Source organism: Wickerhamomyces anomalus (assembly GCF_001661255.1).
Source record: "Wickerhamomyces anomalus NRRL Y-366-8 unplaced genomic scaffold WICANscaffold_4, whole genome shotgun sequence".
Classification (NCBI taxonomy): Eukaryota; Fungi; Ascomycota; class Saccharomycetes; order Phaffomycetales; family Wickerhamomycetaceae; genus Hansenula; species Hansenula anomala.
Genome location: NW_017567113.1, coordinates 135012 through 149618, shown reverse-complemented (window position 1 = coordinate 149618; position 14607 = coordinate 135012). Strand labels below are relative to the sequence as shown.

At 35.7% G+C, this 14607-nt stretch overlaps 1 protein-coding gene across 1 annotated transcript; it reads left to right on the top strand.

Annotated features, from left to right (window-relative positions):
* The first annotated feature begins 1078 nt into the window (after window positions 1-1078).
* WICANDRAFT_93095 (uncharacterized protein) lies at window positions 1079-2208 on the top strand. The gene has a single exon (XM_019186400.1). The coding sequence runs from the start codon at window positions 1147-1149 to the stop codon at window positions 2197-2199; it is 1053 nt and encodes a 350-aa protein (XP_019037824.1). The 5' UTR covers window positions 1079-1146; the 3' UTR covers window positions 2200-2208.
* The last annotated feature ends 12399 nt before the right edge of the window (window positions 2209-14607 follow it).

Here is a 14607-nt window from a genome sequence, read left to right as displayed (position 1 = left end):
AAAAGATTTTCCGCTGCTGTTCTTGTATACTTGTTTAGACCTTTGGAGAGTGTTGAAACATTCCTGGTGTATTACCACTGAGACTTGTTGACTTTGCTGTTTGTGTTGAATACATATTTGTTATTTGTTACATCTTATATTTGTCTTGTTATCTATTGATTTGTTTGTCGTTAATCTAGTATCAGATCTCTTATTAGCAGCTCCAGACGCTTCTAGAGTTAGATTGGCATCAGTTAGTTGTTCCTATTGTTATTAAATCGATTCTTCTGTTGATCATTAAACATCATGGTGAAGTTAGAAAGTGACAGCTCCGATGGAGACATTCCTATGACTACCAAAGATAGAATTGATGAGTTATTCTCTGATCGTTTGAGTGAAGATGATCTCAAGTACATCTTGGAGAAGAAGTTGAACTTGAACTCAGTGAATGAAACAAAGGGCGATGAAATCCGTGATTATAAATCAGACGAAAACTTAAATTTTTTTGTTTTTCAAAATTAGTATGGGAAATCGATTTTCCTCCGAAAAAAATGAATCAGCCCGTTATATGTGATTTTGTACATTATTTTAGCATTTTATAAATACACATCAGATACATTAAAAAAAATAGAAATAAATTTGATTATTGCCAATATTAATGATCAGCTAAAAATCATGCTAAACTAACTGTACAAGCTGTGATATTTTATTTCCCATTGAAACAGCAAAAACTAATGCTGATTCAAAGCTCATACGTTGATTGTAGTGCATACACTCAGGCGCGACGGTTGGGGCATCAGGATAAAGGTATACAAATGGGAAGCTACAAAGTTCACGAGCAGCAATATTCTCGGGCATTGAGTAGCATAATCAGACTCTCCACCGTTTCCATCTTTTCTTGTTTTCATCCTCACAAATTTGAATGGTTAGTAGTGTTCTTTGTGAACACACAGTGTACACAACTGAATCTCCATGTCGCTCTTTTTTAAGCCCGTCAGCCGTTTCGCGAACACTAATTTTGGAAAAGTGCCAGATTTGTTTTCTTCATCAAACAAAAAAATGGTGCCAATTTTATAATTTATAACAAAGTTCGAACTCTATCTTGAAGTCCTTTTTCAAATTATTAACCCAGATCCATATTCGCGATACAATCCCCCAATATTGAATATGTCAGAAACCCTCACTTTTAAAAGACTTGTTTACACAAATGGCTCTCCAATGAAATTGGAAGAGAAAACTTTTTCCTTACCTGAAGATCTTGCTTCAGATGAACTTATTGTTAAGGTCAACTCTGCTGCTTTGAATCCAGTTGACTTGATTCTCTTCCATACTTCCAGCTACATGTTTTTCAAGAGAGGTGAAAAAGGTATTGGTAGAGATTTCTCAGGTACAGTTGTTGCCGCTGGTGGTGAAGTTAAAGAATATGTTAAAGGAGATAAAGTTTCTGGTTTATATACACCTATTTACGGCGAGCAAGGTACTGTTACTGAATACTTAAAATTGAAGCCAAAAGACACTCCAATGGGCAAAATTCCGTCAAATCTCAGTTTGAAAGAAGCTTCCACTTTCCCATTAGTCTTTGCAACTGCTGTTAATACCCTAAGAAAATTTGTTGTTCCGGATGAAACTTCAAGAGTCTTGGTCATTGGTGGGGCAACTTCAGTTGCACAATATGTTATTCAACTACTAAGACAACATCATAATGCTAAAAGCATCGTTAGTGTCAATTCTGGTTCATCTGCTGAATTTGTCAAATCTTTGGGTGCTGATCACATCATTGATTACACCAAAGAGGACGTTGCTAAAGCAGCTTCAAACATTGTTAAAACCGAGTACGATGGAGCAAAATTTGACTTAATTATTGATTGTGTTGGAAGCAATGATTTATTCCCTGTTATCGATGAGATTTTGAAACCAAAAAGTGAAAAAGCTGGTTACGTTACCATCGTTGGTGATCAAATTGCAGACTATAACAAATCCATGTTCAGCTTCTTTACCAGTGGTACTTTTGCAAAATTTATTCCAGCTTTGAGAAACTACAATTATGGATTTGTAAGTACAGCTGATGATTTTTATCCACTAGCTAAGAAATTGTTTGAAGAAGGTAAATTGCAAACAACCATTGATTCTTCATACCCATTGCAAGATTACCAAAAGGCTTTTGATAGACTAGCTACCCATAAAGCCAGAGGTAAAACGGTTATTGAAATTGAGCAATAGACAATAAACCATATAAATAACTTTAACAACGACTTGTATAATTTTGTGATTCTTGTACCCAGTCTTTATACTTCCGACCATTTTCGCGAAATTTGTTAGCGAGATCACGTGAATTTGAACCGAGGGCTCATCTCCATACGTAATTTTTCACAGGCAAAAAAAATTTTAATAACAACATTTTTAACCTATAATTTCAAAACAACAAAAATTGCCAATTTAACAACCATTTAAAGCCTTGATTTTTGATCTTGTTACAATATTACAACTGCTGCTTACTCAGGATCATTTCATAGTTTTTAATATCGGTTATTGTTAACGGCGTTTTATAATGAGTGACACTATTCATTTTAATTATAGTGATGCTCTTGATCGCTATCAAACTTATAAATCATTTTATGAAAGAAAGAAGATACCCGAACAATTGTTTGAGTTTGATACTTCAAAATCAGTTAATGAAAACTTAAGACATTTGGCATTGGTCTCATTAGACTCACAAATTACATCTGCATATCTTTATTCATTTAATGAGATCTTCATAGATTTAGTCTCAAGATGGATAACTGATGCGTCAATTGGAATAGAATCTTCAGAACTACACAATCAAAAGTTGGTCATCAAAGAGACCTCTGTCTTGAGTGCTTTGGGTAGAATTATCACTTTGATCCCAAAAATTTCATCATTGGTTGAATACTATTTGGATCGTGTTGATTTGTTCGCGAAACTTGAGCAACATGTCGATTCCATTTCAGACTTGGAGCTTCAAGATTTATTACTGGGATTTAACAGATTGCTTTATGAGGATTGCGCAAGATTTGTTCGCTTTGTCTCACCTAATGTTCTTTCCAAAATATTGAAGTCAAGTTCAAACAATGTCATTAAATTTTTAATAGTCCAATTATTGTCCAAGTATCTCAATTTAGCAGAAAAAGCCAAAAATGATATGCTTCAGAATCATATAAATGGCCCTCTTGAATCAGTCTACGAAAATGACAGTGATGTTGATTATCAATTTTTATCAATTTTAGAAGCACGAAGATTTGCAAATTACAAAGAAATTGAAACTTCATATAGTAGAGAGTCTAAGAAGTCAGATTTACTCATCAATATTGAAAGCTCCTCATTAAGCTCATTAGTTGTCTCAGTGTGTGGTATTTTAGTCTCAAAGATTCATCCTGATATTTCAACCAGATCTACAAGTGAGTTGGTGCCTACAGAAAGATCGATAGATACCCTAAGGAAATTAGCTCTAAACGTGCAAAGCTCCTCACCAGTGATGCTAGCTGGTAATGCTGGTTCTGGTAAAACATTTTTGATTAGTGAGTTAAGCAAATATTTGTCTTGTGATCGCACTATTGTCAAGATTCATTTGGGGGAACAAACTGATGCAAAATTATTGTTAGGTACTTATACCTCTGGTGAGAAACCGGGGACTTTTGAATGGAGATCAGGTGTCTTAACAACTGCTGTGAAAGAAGGTCGTTGGGTGTTGATTGAAGATATTGATAAAGCCCCAACCGAAGTCTTATCCATTTTGTTAAGTCTTTTGGAGAAAAGAGAGTTAACCATCCCTTCCAGAGGTGAAGTCATAAAGGCTGCAAATGGGTTTCAACTTATTTCAACTATAAGAACGTCAAACCAGATGAAAAAAAATCATATACTAGACATTATTGGTCTCAGATTGTGGAATGTTTTACACTTAGATAATCAATCAGATCATGAACTTCTACAGATATTGTCAGTCAAGTTCCCACTTCTTCAAAACATGACTCCAGTTTTTGTCAAGCTTTATGATGCCATCCAAATAGCCTATAATAGCAAGTCATTTTTATCACTGAACAAAGGTTCCCAACCAAGAGTTATATCTGTGAGAGACTTGATGAAATTTTGCTCAAGAGTTAATTCGATTTTTCAAAACAATGGTATTAGTTCATCAAATCAATTGTTGGAATCATCCGTGCTTGATAATATATTTGCAGAAGCTGTTGATTGTTTTGCCAGTGCAATAAATGAATTTGCGGCTCTTGAACCATTGATCAATGTCATTGGTGAAGCTCTTCAGGTCTCATCTTCTCGTATCAACTTATTCATCTCCAAACATGTTCCCCTATATGAAGATTTTGATGATAAGCTTGTCATTGGAAGGGCTCATTTGAAAAAGGCACCAGGATCTTTGTACAAAAAGAAATCTACAGGAAACAGTACTTCATTTGCCAGAACCAATCATTCTTTGAGATTGATGGAACAAATAGGTGTCGCTGTTCAAATGACTGAACCTGTCTTATTGGTCGGTGAAACAGGTACTGGTAAGACTACTGTCGTTCAACAGGTTGCTAAACAATTAAACAAGGAATTGACTGTTATTAATGTTTCACAACAAACCGAAGCCGGTGATTTGTTAGGTGGTTACAAACCTGTTAACACAAAATCTGTTGCTGTTCCAATTCAGGAATGTTTTGAGAATCTATTTCATTTAACCTTTTCTATGAAAAGAAATGAGAAATTTGAAAAAATGTTACACAAATGTTTCAATCGTAATCAATGGAAAAACGTGATACGTCTTTGGAATGAAGCTGTCAAAATGGCTGACAAAGTTTTGAGTACATCAGAGGAGGATAACAAAGATGAGGCACCAAAGAAGAAGAGAAAGCTCAATATTCATGATAAAACAGCTCTTTCAGAGAAATGGAAAGAGTTCAAGGAAACTGTCAAGCAGTTCGAAGTTCAATCTTCATCTTTAGAAAATTCATTTGTCTTCAATTTTGTGGAAGGTTCATTAGTTAAAGCTGTTAGAAATGGTGATTGGCTGTTACTAGATGAAATCAATTTAGCCTCCCCAGATACTCTTGAAAGCATATCTGATTTATTATCTGACACAACTGGCCAAAGAAGTATTTTGCTTTCAGAAAAGGGTGAAGTGGAATCAATTCAAGCACATAAAGATTTTAGAATTTTTGCTTGTATGAATCCTGCCACCGATGTTGGTAAGCGTGATTTACCATTAAGTATCAGATCCAGATTTACTGAAGTTTATGTCCACTCTCCAGATAATGATATTGCTGATCTATTATCTATCATTGATAAATATTTGTCTCGTTTTGCTCTTAATGATGAGTGGGTCGGTAATGATGTTGCTCAGTTATACTTGGAAGCAAAAAGACTTGCTCAATCTAATCAGATTGTTGATGGTGCTAACCAAAAACCACATTTCAGTATACGTACTTTGACAAGAACCTTGCTTTATGTTTGTGATATTGTTGGTATTTATGGTCTTCGTCGCTCGCTGTATGAAGGGTTTTGTATGAGTTTTTTAACTTTACTTGATGTGAAATCTGAAGAGATTTTGAAACCACTGATTGAAAAATACACTATACATAGATTGAAGAATGCCAAATCAGTGATCAGCCAAATTCCACCTGCTCCATCTACTGAATCAGGTAACTTTGTTCAATTTAGACACTACTGGATGAGACAGGGTCCATCTGAAATCATTGACCAACCTCATTATATTATCACTCCATTTGTTGAAAAGAATATGCTAAATCTGGTTAGAGCTACTTCCGGAAGAAAATTTCCTATTTTGGTTCAAGGTCCAACATCTAGTGGTAAAACAAGTATGATTAAATATCTTGCGGATATAACCGGTCACAAATTTGTTCGTATCAATAATCATGAACATACTGATTTACAAGAATATCTGGGTACTTATGTTTCTGATGACACTGGGAAGTTATCTTTTAAAGAAGGTGTTTTGGTTGAAGCTTTACGTAATGGTCATTGGTTAGTACTTGATGAATTAAATCTTGCACCAACTGATGTTTTGGAGGCATTGAATCGTTTGCTTGATGATAATAGGGAATTGTTCATACCTGAAACACAAGAAGTTGTCCGTCCTCACCCAGACTTTATGCTTTTTGCTACACAAAATCCACCTGGTTTGTATGGTGGTCGTAAAGTGCTATCAAGGGCGTTTCGTAATAGATTTTTGGAGCTCCATTTTGATGATATTCCACAGGATGAATTGGAGGTGATTTTACGTGATAGATGTCAAATTGCTCCAACATATGCAAAGAAAATTGTTGAAGTTTACCGCCAGCTTTCGGTTCAACGTCAATCTTCACGTTTATTCGAACAAAAGAATAGTTTTGCTACCCTTCGTGATTTATTCAGGTGGGCACTAAGAGAAGCAGTGGGCTATGAACAGCTGGCAGCTAATGGTTATATGCTACTTGCTGAAAGAGTGAGAAAACCAGAAGAGAAACAAGTTGTGAAAGAAGTGATTGAAAAAGTTATGAGGGTCAAGCTTGACATGAATGATTATTACCATGGTTTAGAGAACTCAGAGCTCATGAACACACCTTCAGCTGTTGTTTGGACTAAAGCTATACGTCGTCTTGCTGTTTTGATAAGTGCTGCCATGAATAATAATGAGCCTGTGCTTTTGGTGGGTGAAACTGGTTGTGGGAAGACCACCGTGTGTCAACTTTTAGCCCATTTTAACAAGAAAAAACTTATAACAGTGAATGCTCATCAAAATACTGAAACTGGTGATTTACTTGGTGCTCAAAGACCTATCCGTAATAAATCTGAACAACAACAAAAGTTAAGCAGCAAAATCAAAGATGCTTTGACGCAGATTGGAGTTAACTGTGATCTTTCAACATTGGATGATTTATTGGTCTGTTATGATAATCAAGACTTGACTACATTACCAGATGAGTTGAAAAGTGAAATTCAATCAGAAAGAAACAACCTTAATGTTTTATTTGAATGGACTGATGGTCCCCTGATCCAAGCTCTGGTTAGTGGAAGTTATTTTTTGCTAGATGAAATTTCATTAGCCGATGATTCTGTTTTAGAAAGACTGAATAGTGTTTTGGAACCGGAGAGAAGTCTTTTACTAGCTGAGAAAGGGACAGAAGATAGTTCAATAACCGCTTTAGATGGATTTCAGTTTCTGGCAACTATGAATCCAGGTGGTGATTATGGTAAAAAGGAATTATCTCCAGCCTTGAGAAATCGTTTCACTGAAATATGGGTTCCTTCAATGGAGGATTTTTCTGATGTTTTAACCATTGTTCAACACAAGCTGAATACAAAGGTGGAACACCTAGCTGAAAGTATTGTTAAATTTTCTGAAAGTTTTGGTATGAAACTTGGTGGTGGAAATATATCGAGCGGTGTCATTTCATTGCGTGATATTCTTGCATGGGTTGAGTTTATCAACAGCTCTTTTGACAAAACAGTATCTGCAAATGCTGCTCTACTCCATGGTGCTGCTATGGTTTTCATTGATGCATTAGGTACAAATAATACTGCGTATCTTGCTGAATCTGAAGAAAAGCTTTCTCAAATGAAGTTAGATTGCGTTAATGAACTATCATTGTTGGTTGGTGAAGATCTCTCAATTTATTACACCGATGCTGTTGAAATTAAATTGTCAAATGATACTTTAGAGGCTGGTGGATTCACTATACCAAGGGATTCATCACATTCCAAAGATGAACTTTTCAGTTTTAGAGCTCCAACAACTGCTGCCAATACTATGCGTGTCGTTAGGGCAATGCAGGTAAATAAGCCTATCCTTTTAGAAGGTAGCCCTGGTGTTGGTAAAACTAGTTTGATATCTGCACTAGCTAAGGCTACTGGGAATGACTTGACACGTATCAATTTATCCGAGCAAACTGATTTGGTTGACTTGTTTGGTTCTGATGCTCCAGCTGAGGGTGGTAAAACAGGTGAATTTGTTTGGCGTGATGCTCCATTCCTAAGAGCCATGCAAAAAGGTGAATGGGTGTTGCTTGATGAAATGAATTTGGCTTCTCAGTCCGTTTTAGAAGGTCTGAATGCGTGCTTGGATCATCGTGGTGAAGCTTATATTCCTGAATTAGATCGCTCGTTTGCCCGTCACCCAAACTTTTTGGTTTTTGCTGCTCAAAATCCCCAGTACCAAGGTGGTGGTAGAAAGGGTTTGCCAAAATCATTTGTCAACCGTTTCAGTGTTGTTTACGTGGACACTTTGTCTGCTGAAGATTTGGTTTTAATTGCTAATCATCTTTATCCTAATATTGATTCTGATATTTGCTCCAAGATGATCAAAACAATGTCTAGACTAGATTATGAAACATGTGAAAAGAAGCTTTGGGGTTCAAATGGAAGTCCATGGGAATTCAATTTGCGTGATACGCTGAGATGGCTCAAGCTATACAACAACCAGTACATTTCTCAAAATCTGTCTCCAAGTGACTTTTTGAACATTATTGTTACACAAAGATTCCGTACCCAACAAGACCAAGACAAAGCTAAGTTGTTAGTCAAAGAAATATTCGATGATTTTCCGTTATCAGACCAATATTTTTCGATTGGTGAGAATTTCTTCCAGGCCGGTAAGGCGTTGTTATCAAGAAGTCAGCTCGTTCAAGAAACAATTCATCCCAAATTGGCCCACTTGCAATCTAACTCGTTGATTATCGAGTCATCGGTCTTGGCCATACAAAACAATTGGCCATTAATATTTGTTGGTTCATCCAATTCTGGTAAAACAGAGCTCGTTCGCTATTTATCCACTATTTCAGGTGCTAAAGTTGTCGAGTTTTCAATGAACAGTGACGTTGATAGTATGGATATTCTTGGTGGGTATGAACAAGTTGATCTTACCAGAAGAGTCACCGTTATTGTGGATCTGATAATTGGTGTTTTAAAGAGAGGTTTAGCTTCTCATTTCACTTCTTCAGATGAAATTTTTGATACAACCATTGCTGCATTGGAATTTCTCAAGTTTTTGAACTCAGTTCATATAACAATAGAAAATTTTACTCTTTTCATTGAAAGATTTCAAGAATTCAAAGAGTTTGTCCAGGACAACGAAGAGATCAAATCATTGGGTATTCAAATTGATCAACTTTCAGAGCAATTGAAACAAACTTCGAGTGTCAGGTTTGAGTGGTTCGATGGTCTGTTGGTGAAGGCCGTTGAAAGAGGAGATTGGTTGATTTTGGACAATGCTAACCTTTGTAGTCCGTCAGTTCTTGATAGGCTAAACTCCTTACTGGAAACAGATGGTTCGTTAATCATGAATGAATGCAGTATGTCGGATGGTCAAGCAAGGGTTTTGAAGCCACATCCAAATTTCAGGCTATTTTTAACAATGGATCCAAAATTTGGTGAATTATCCAGAGCAATGAGAAACAGAGGTGTTGAAATTTACTTGGAAAACTTTGAATCAAGAGCTACAGAGTTCGATAGACAACTCCTTGAGATTGAAGGCTCTCATTGCCCTTCAGAAACTGAATTCACTTTAGACTCGCTTTCATTATCGGATTCCAAGTCAAAAATTCCTGTCACTAAATTTGTTGAGACAATTGATTCATTTTCTAGACCATATGCATTGTTGATGGATACTGTTTCAAAACTCCAAATCCATAAAAACATGGCTGCCCATCTAGCTTCAGTTCTGCCTTTCATCACTCATTTATCCGCCAAAAAGTTCAACACTGTCATCAATAGGTCTACTGAAGTTAATTTTCAACTAATTGCTGTTTTCGGTGAGATTCTTGAATTTGTGGATTATATCACCCAATTGGGAGTAACAGAGTCAATTTTTTCGCACTATAAAGGAGCTGATGGTATCGCAGATGCTTTGATTGGAGACAAGACCAACTTCACAATTAATCAGTCTTTGAACCCCCTATGGAATGCTTACGTCTATGATGTCCTTCAGGGCAATATAAACTTTATACCATCTGATGTAATCAATTTGTTCCAGGTGCTATATGATCTATCACAAGCTCAAAACAAGTTGCAGGTGGCTGAAGTGAAAGGTGTTAATGGTAAGATAAATGAACTGAGTTTCATTGAGCAAGGTGCTGCTGTTGCCAAGGGAAGAAATCTGAAAAATGTCCCACGTCTCAACATTTTCTCATTCTTGAAAGATATACACAACTTCATATATAAGTCAATCAAGGATAAAACTACAACCTTCATACTTGAATCCAAGCCAATGTTCAGTTCGTTATTGGATCTTACAAATATTTGGTGCTCTTTATTTGAGGTATCGTCAACTAAGAATGACTCAAAAGTTAAAGTGTTTCAACAATTAATCAAGAATTGGATAACAGAGTCATCAAGTTCTATTGAAACTAAAACTTTGCAAACCATACTGGACTCTTATGATGAAACTTTTAAGTTAAGTCGTGGTGAATTCATGACCAACATATGGGAAAGCTTCAGGGGCCTATACCCTCAGAGCGATCAAGCTTGGGGCGATCAAGATACTTTGATCGAGTTGGCTTCAAAATTTGATTCGGTTTCTCAGGAACAGTATTCAGACTCAGAAGACTTTATTTTATCTTTGAAATTGGCAATTTTGAACATTCAAAAGGTCATCTTGGAAGAAAATCCTTCTTCAGTAATTGAAACGTTCAAGACATTAGAAAAAGGTATCAGCAATTTACAAGAAATTTCAAGTAAGTTTTTGAAAAAAAGAGCTCATAATTTTGAAGATAGTTTCTATTTGCTTTTCAACTTTGTTGTTTCGAAAGGGTCACTTCAAGAGAAAGATATCGTTACACTTGCTCATCGTGCTGGTATTCCAACCTCAACCTTGATAGAGAATGCTAATAAAGACATATATCCAAAGGTTTTCAACACGTTATGGTCGAAGACCAATTCCGGATATATCTCTCATGTTTCATCTTTATTTACCAATAAGTTCTTGCAACAGGTCTTTTTGAATAGTGAGAGCTACCAAGGGTTCTCTGGTGATCAGTTAGATCAGACAGTACAAGACTCAATGGAATTTTCAAAAGCTTTGATTCATAGCTCAGCAGACGTTACACGAAATATAGTTGCGGACCATAAATTGATCATTTTGAGGTGGTATGAAAAAATTTTGAAATTAGTTTCTGAAAATGATGATATCTCAATAACTAAAAATGCAAGTTTCGGAGTTGAAGAACTCGAGACTATCATTGAGCTGACCTCTACTTTCAGTATAGGCTCTTTTGGTAAGGTTAATGAATCATTTTTTTTACCAGCTTTAAGCTATCTTTCTCAACCATTTGGCCTTGGAGAACTTGGTCAAGCATGGGTCTTGTTTTCTTTGGGATTAGTGCAGCTATATGTGCCAGATTCTGCAAATGATCCAGCCATTGAAGATCATATATTATTTGAAAATTATGAAAGAAAGAAGTCTGTTCTTGAGTCATTGTCCCAGACTATCAAAGGAATCAAAAATGTCCAATTTACTGATAATGCAATGTTTATTGAACAGTTCATCCCCGTTGCTGACGAAAGTCTGAAACCATCAAAACCAAGAGTTTATCGTTCGAAGCTTCCAATTGATAACTTATTTGAGGAATGGAAAACATTCATGACATCTACATTGGACAACGATGCTTTAATTAGATTTTTAGAATCAATTGAGGACAGTGAGTTAGATACTTTGTCGAAGGAACTGGACCTTTTTCAACAAAACTCGTCAAGTTTCATCGAAAGATTGGGTAACCAGTTTACTAGATTCTCTGATGTGAATGACATTTTCAAGGGATATATATTTGGTGTTAAACTTGGTTTTGATTTGATCCTTGAAGCTGCAAAGAAGGATAACACAAAATACAGAATGGATCCTCTTTGGTTCATCAATTTTGCTGAGTTAACAAATCATGAATCTGTTAAAAGTGGCCTTTCAGTGGTAAAGGATTTCTGTAAAGAATTGGATGTTGATAAGGCACTAGCTGAACAGATTATGCATTTCTATTTCACTCTTGCTGCAAACTCTTCAGAAGATTTTGAAAAGCAAGGCTCAATTCAGCAAATTTTCCAGACGCTATACTATAGATGGTCTTTGAGAAGAACTCGTTTGGAACAAAAAAATGCCGTTGAGGGTAGTATATTCAGATACAAGGATAATGAAGAATCCGATGAAGACTTTAAAGCCCTGTTCCCTGATTACGAGGAGTATTTAGACTTGGATGAGCCAACCAAGAATACTCCAGAGTCATTTGCATTAGATGACGAATATACTAAAATCACCAAAACCTACATCAATGTCTTCTTGAATAAAAGATCGTTTGTTTTAAAGGAAATTATTCAAAATGGTGGTGATATTGTGAAAAAACTGAATGCATACAGCGGTGAATTTTCAAATGATGAAATTCAAGCTTCATTACTTTGTGCTGTTGTGGAGAATCTTTCTAAATCCGTTGATGTTGCCACTATTTCTGCTAAAGGTAGTGAATTGGATTTCTATCATGGTTATAGTCCTGCCGAATTGAGGCGTTCAGTTCAGATTATCAGCAAGTTGCAAAACTCTGTCCATGGCCTTTTAAAACAATGGCCAGAGCATGCAACCTTACAGACATTGTTTAGAATTTCTGATGAATATTTGGGATATTCCGTTAAAACTCCAATTGCAAGATTGATTCAAAAGGTGGAACAAATTTATACTTTCATTGCTGAATGGGAAAAATATGCTTCAGTGAAGGTATCGTTGAAATCACACCAAGATGAGCTTACTGGTCTCATTGTTTCTTGGAGACGTTTAGAATTATCAAGTTGGAAATCATTATTCCAAAATGAAGATATTTCTGCACATAGATCTATTGGTAACCTATGGTTCAACTTGTATGAGAATATCATTTTGCCTAGTTACACAGGTGATGAAATTGAGAGCTCCCAGTTGACCCTTTTGTTGAATTTATTCATCAGCAAAAGTACATATGGTCAGTTTTCATTAAGACTCAACCTTTTGAAAGCTATTAGAGAGCATGTTATATTGATTTCCTCTGATGAAGCTTTGAAGAACATGATTAAAAATTTGATCAAGTATTATGAACAATTTTTACCTTTAGTTGAAGAACATTTGAATAAGAACAAGAAGAAGCTTGAAAAAGATATTCAAGAAGTTATTCTTCTCGCAAGTTGGAAAGATGTTAATATTGATGCATTGAAACAGAGTTCTCGTCGCTCACATCAAAGCCTCTACAAGATTGTTCGTAAGTACCGTGACCTTTTAGGTACAGAGGTATCAACTTTGATTGAAGGTGGTGTTCCTTCTACTCAAAAAGTGTCTGTTGATAAGGAGAAAATTATTGCTCCAAAATTTAGTGGATTTGTTGAAGCTGAATTGGTTAATACATGTGCAAAAGTTGAAAATTGGGAAAAGAGACCATCACATTTGAGAGACACCAGCGTTGTTCAAAAAAATATGAGTGTTTATAAATCACGTGCTGAAGAAAAAGAATACCCTTCATTATATGAAATTGCTTCAGATATTGTTTCTGAAATGGAACGTTTACGTACAGAGACACCAAAGCAATTAACTGAAGAAAACAAAAAGGTTATTTCTGCTTTAAAGACTCAAAAAAGAAAGCTATTAAGTGATACCATCCGGGAGCTCAGAAGAATTGGTTTGAAGAGTCGTATCAGAGAAGATATTCACAAACTTCAAACTACTGCTAACCTGGTTTTGTCTTCTTCGAAATCTTTCCATGGAACGCTGTTGGATTCTTCTGATGATTATTTCTTTAGAATTATTGATCTTCTTCCAAAACTCAGGGCCTCAGTTGCATCTGTCGCTGAAGATGTTCCTTTAGCTGATGCTGAAAAAGGTATGGCTATCGTTGAAAATTTGGTTTACTACATCATAAATGGGAAGAAACAGCTTGCTAGTTTTGCCGTTGGTTATGACAAATTGGTCAAACATCAAGATATTTTCCAAAAGATTTGTGGATCAGGCTCGATATTTTCAGGTAGGGATAGTATCAAATTGAACCTGTCAAAATTTAATTATATTTCAAGATGGTTACCACAATTATTGAACTACGCTATAGATATTTGTGGAGTTTGTTCCAAACTGGCAGGTGTTACACCTGATTCTTCTATTTTCGCAGAGCTGAATCAGCAGCTTGCCAAATCCAAGTCTTTAGTTGATTCTAATCTTGACTTTACACAAGTTGTTGAAGAGGAATTAAACCACTTTGAAAGTTGTTTGAATAAATTTGTTGATCAATCACAATCATGGAAAGAATCAAACCCAAGTGTTGGCTTTATTATTGAATCAGTCACCAACTGGATCGGTGCTGTTACTTTTGGGAAGGATCTAGAATCCTCTGATGTTAATAAGGGTTCAGTTAGTGTTGTTGAAACTTTGTTGAGAAAAGTGTCGACAAAAGTGCTTGTTGTTTTCCAAAGAATTGTTGAAACTTTAAATTCTGAAGAGTTAACTACAGAGACTGATAAATGGTTCACTGAATCTCAAGTACAAATAACTGCATTGATTAAATCTTTACACCATGATAGTATCAACATATCATTGAATGAGCTGATTGAATTTGTCTCCTCCCATAACTTTGATGAAGAAGAATCATTACAAATCAAATCATTATTTGGATTCACATCTCCATTCATCAA

Bases quoted from the DNA above. Each gene is read 5' to 3' on its own strand.
- WICANDRAFT_93095 (XM_019186400.1), top strand. From the start codon at position 1,147: ATGTCAGAAACCCTCACTTTTAAAAGACTTGTTTACACAAATGGCTCT.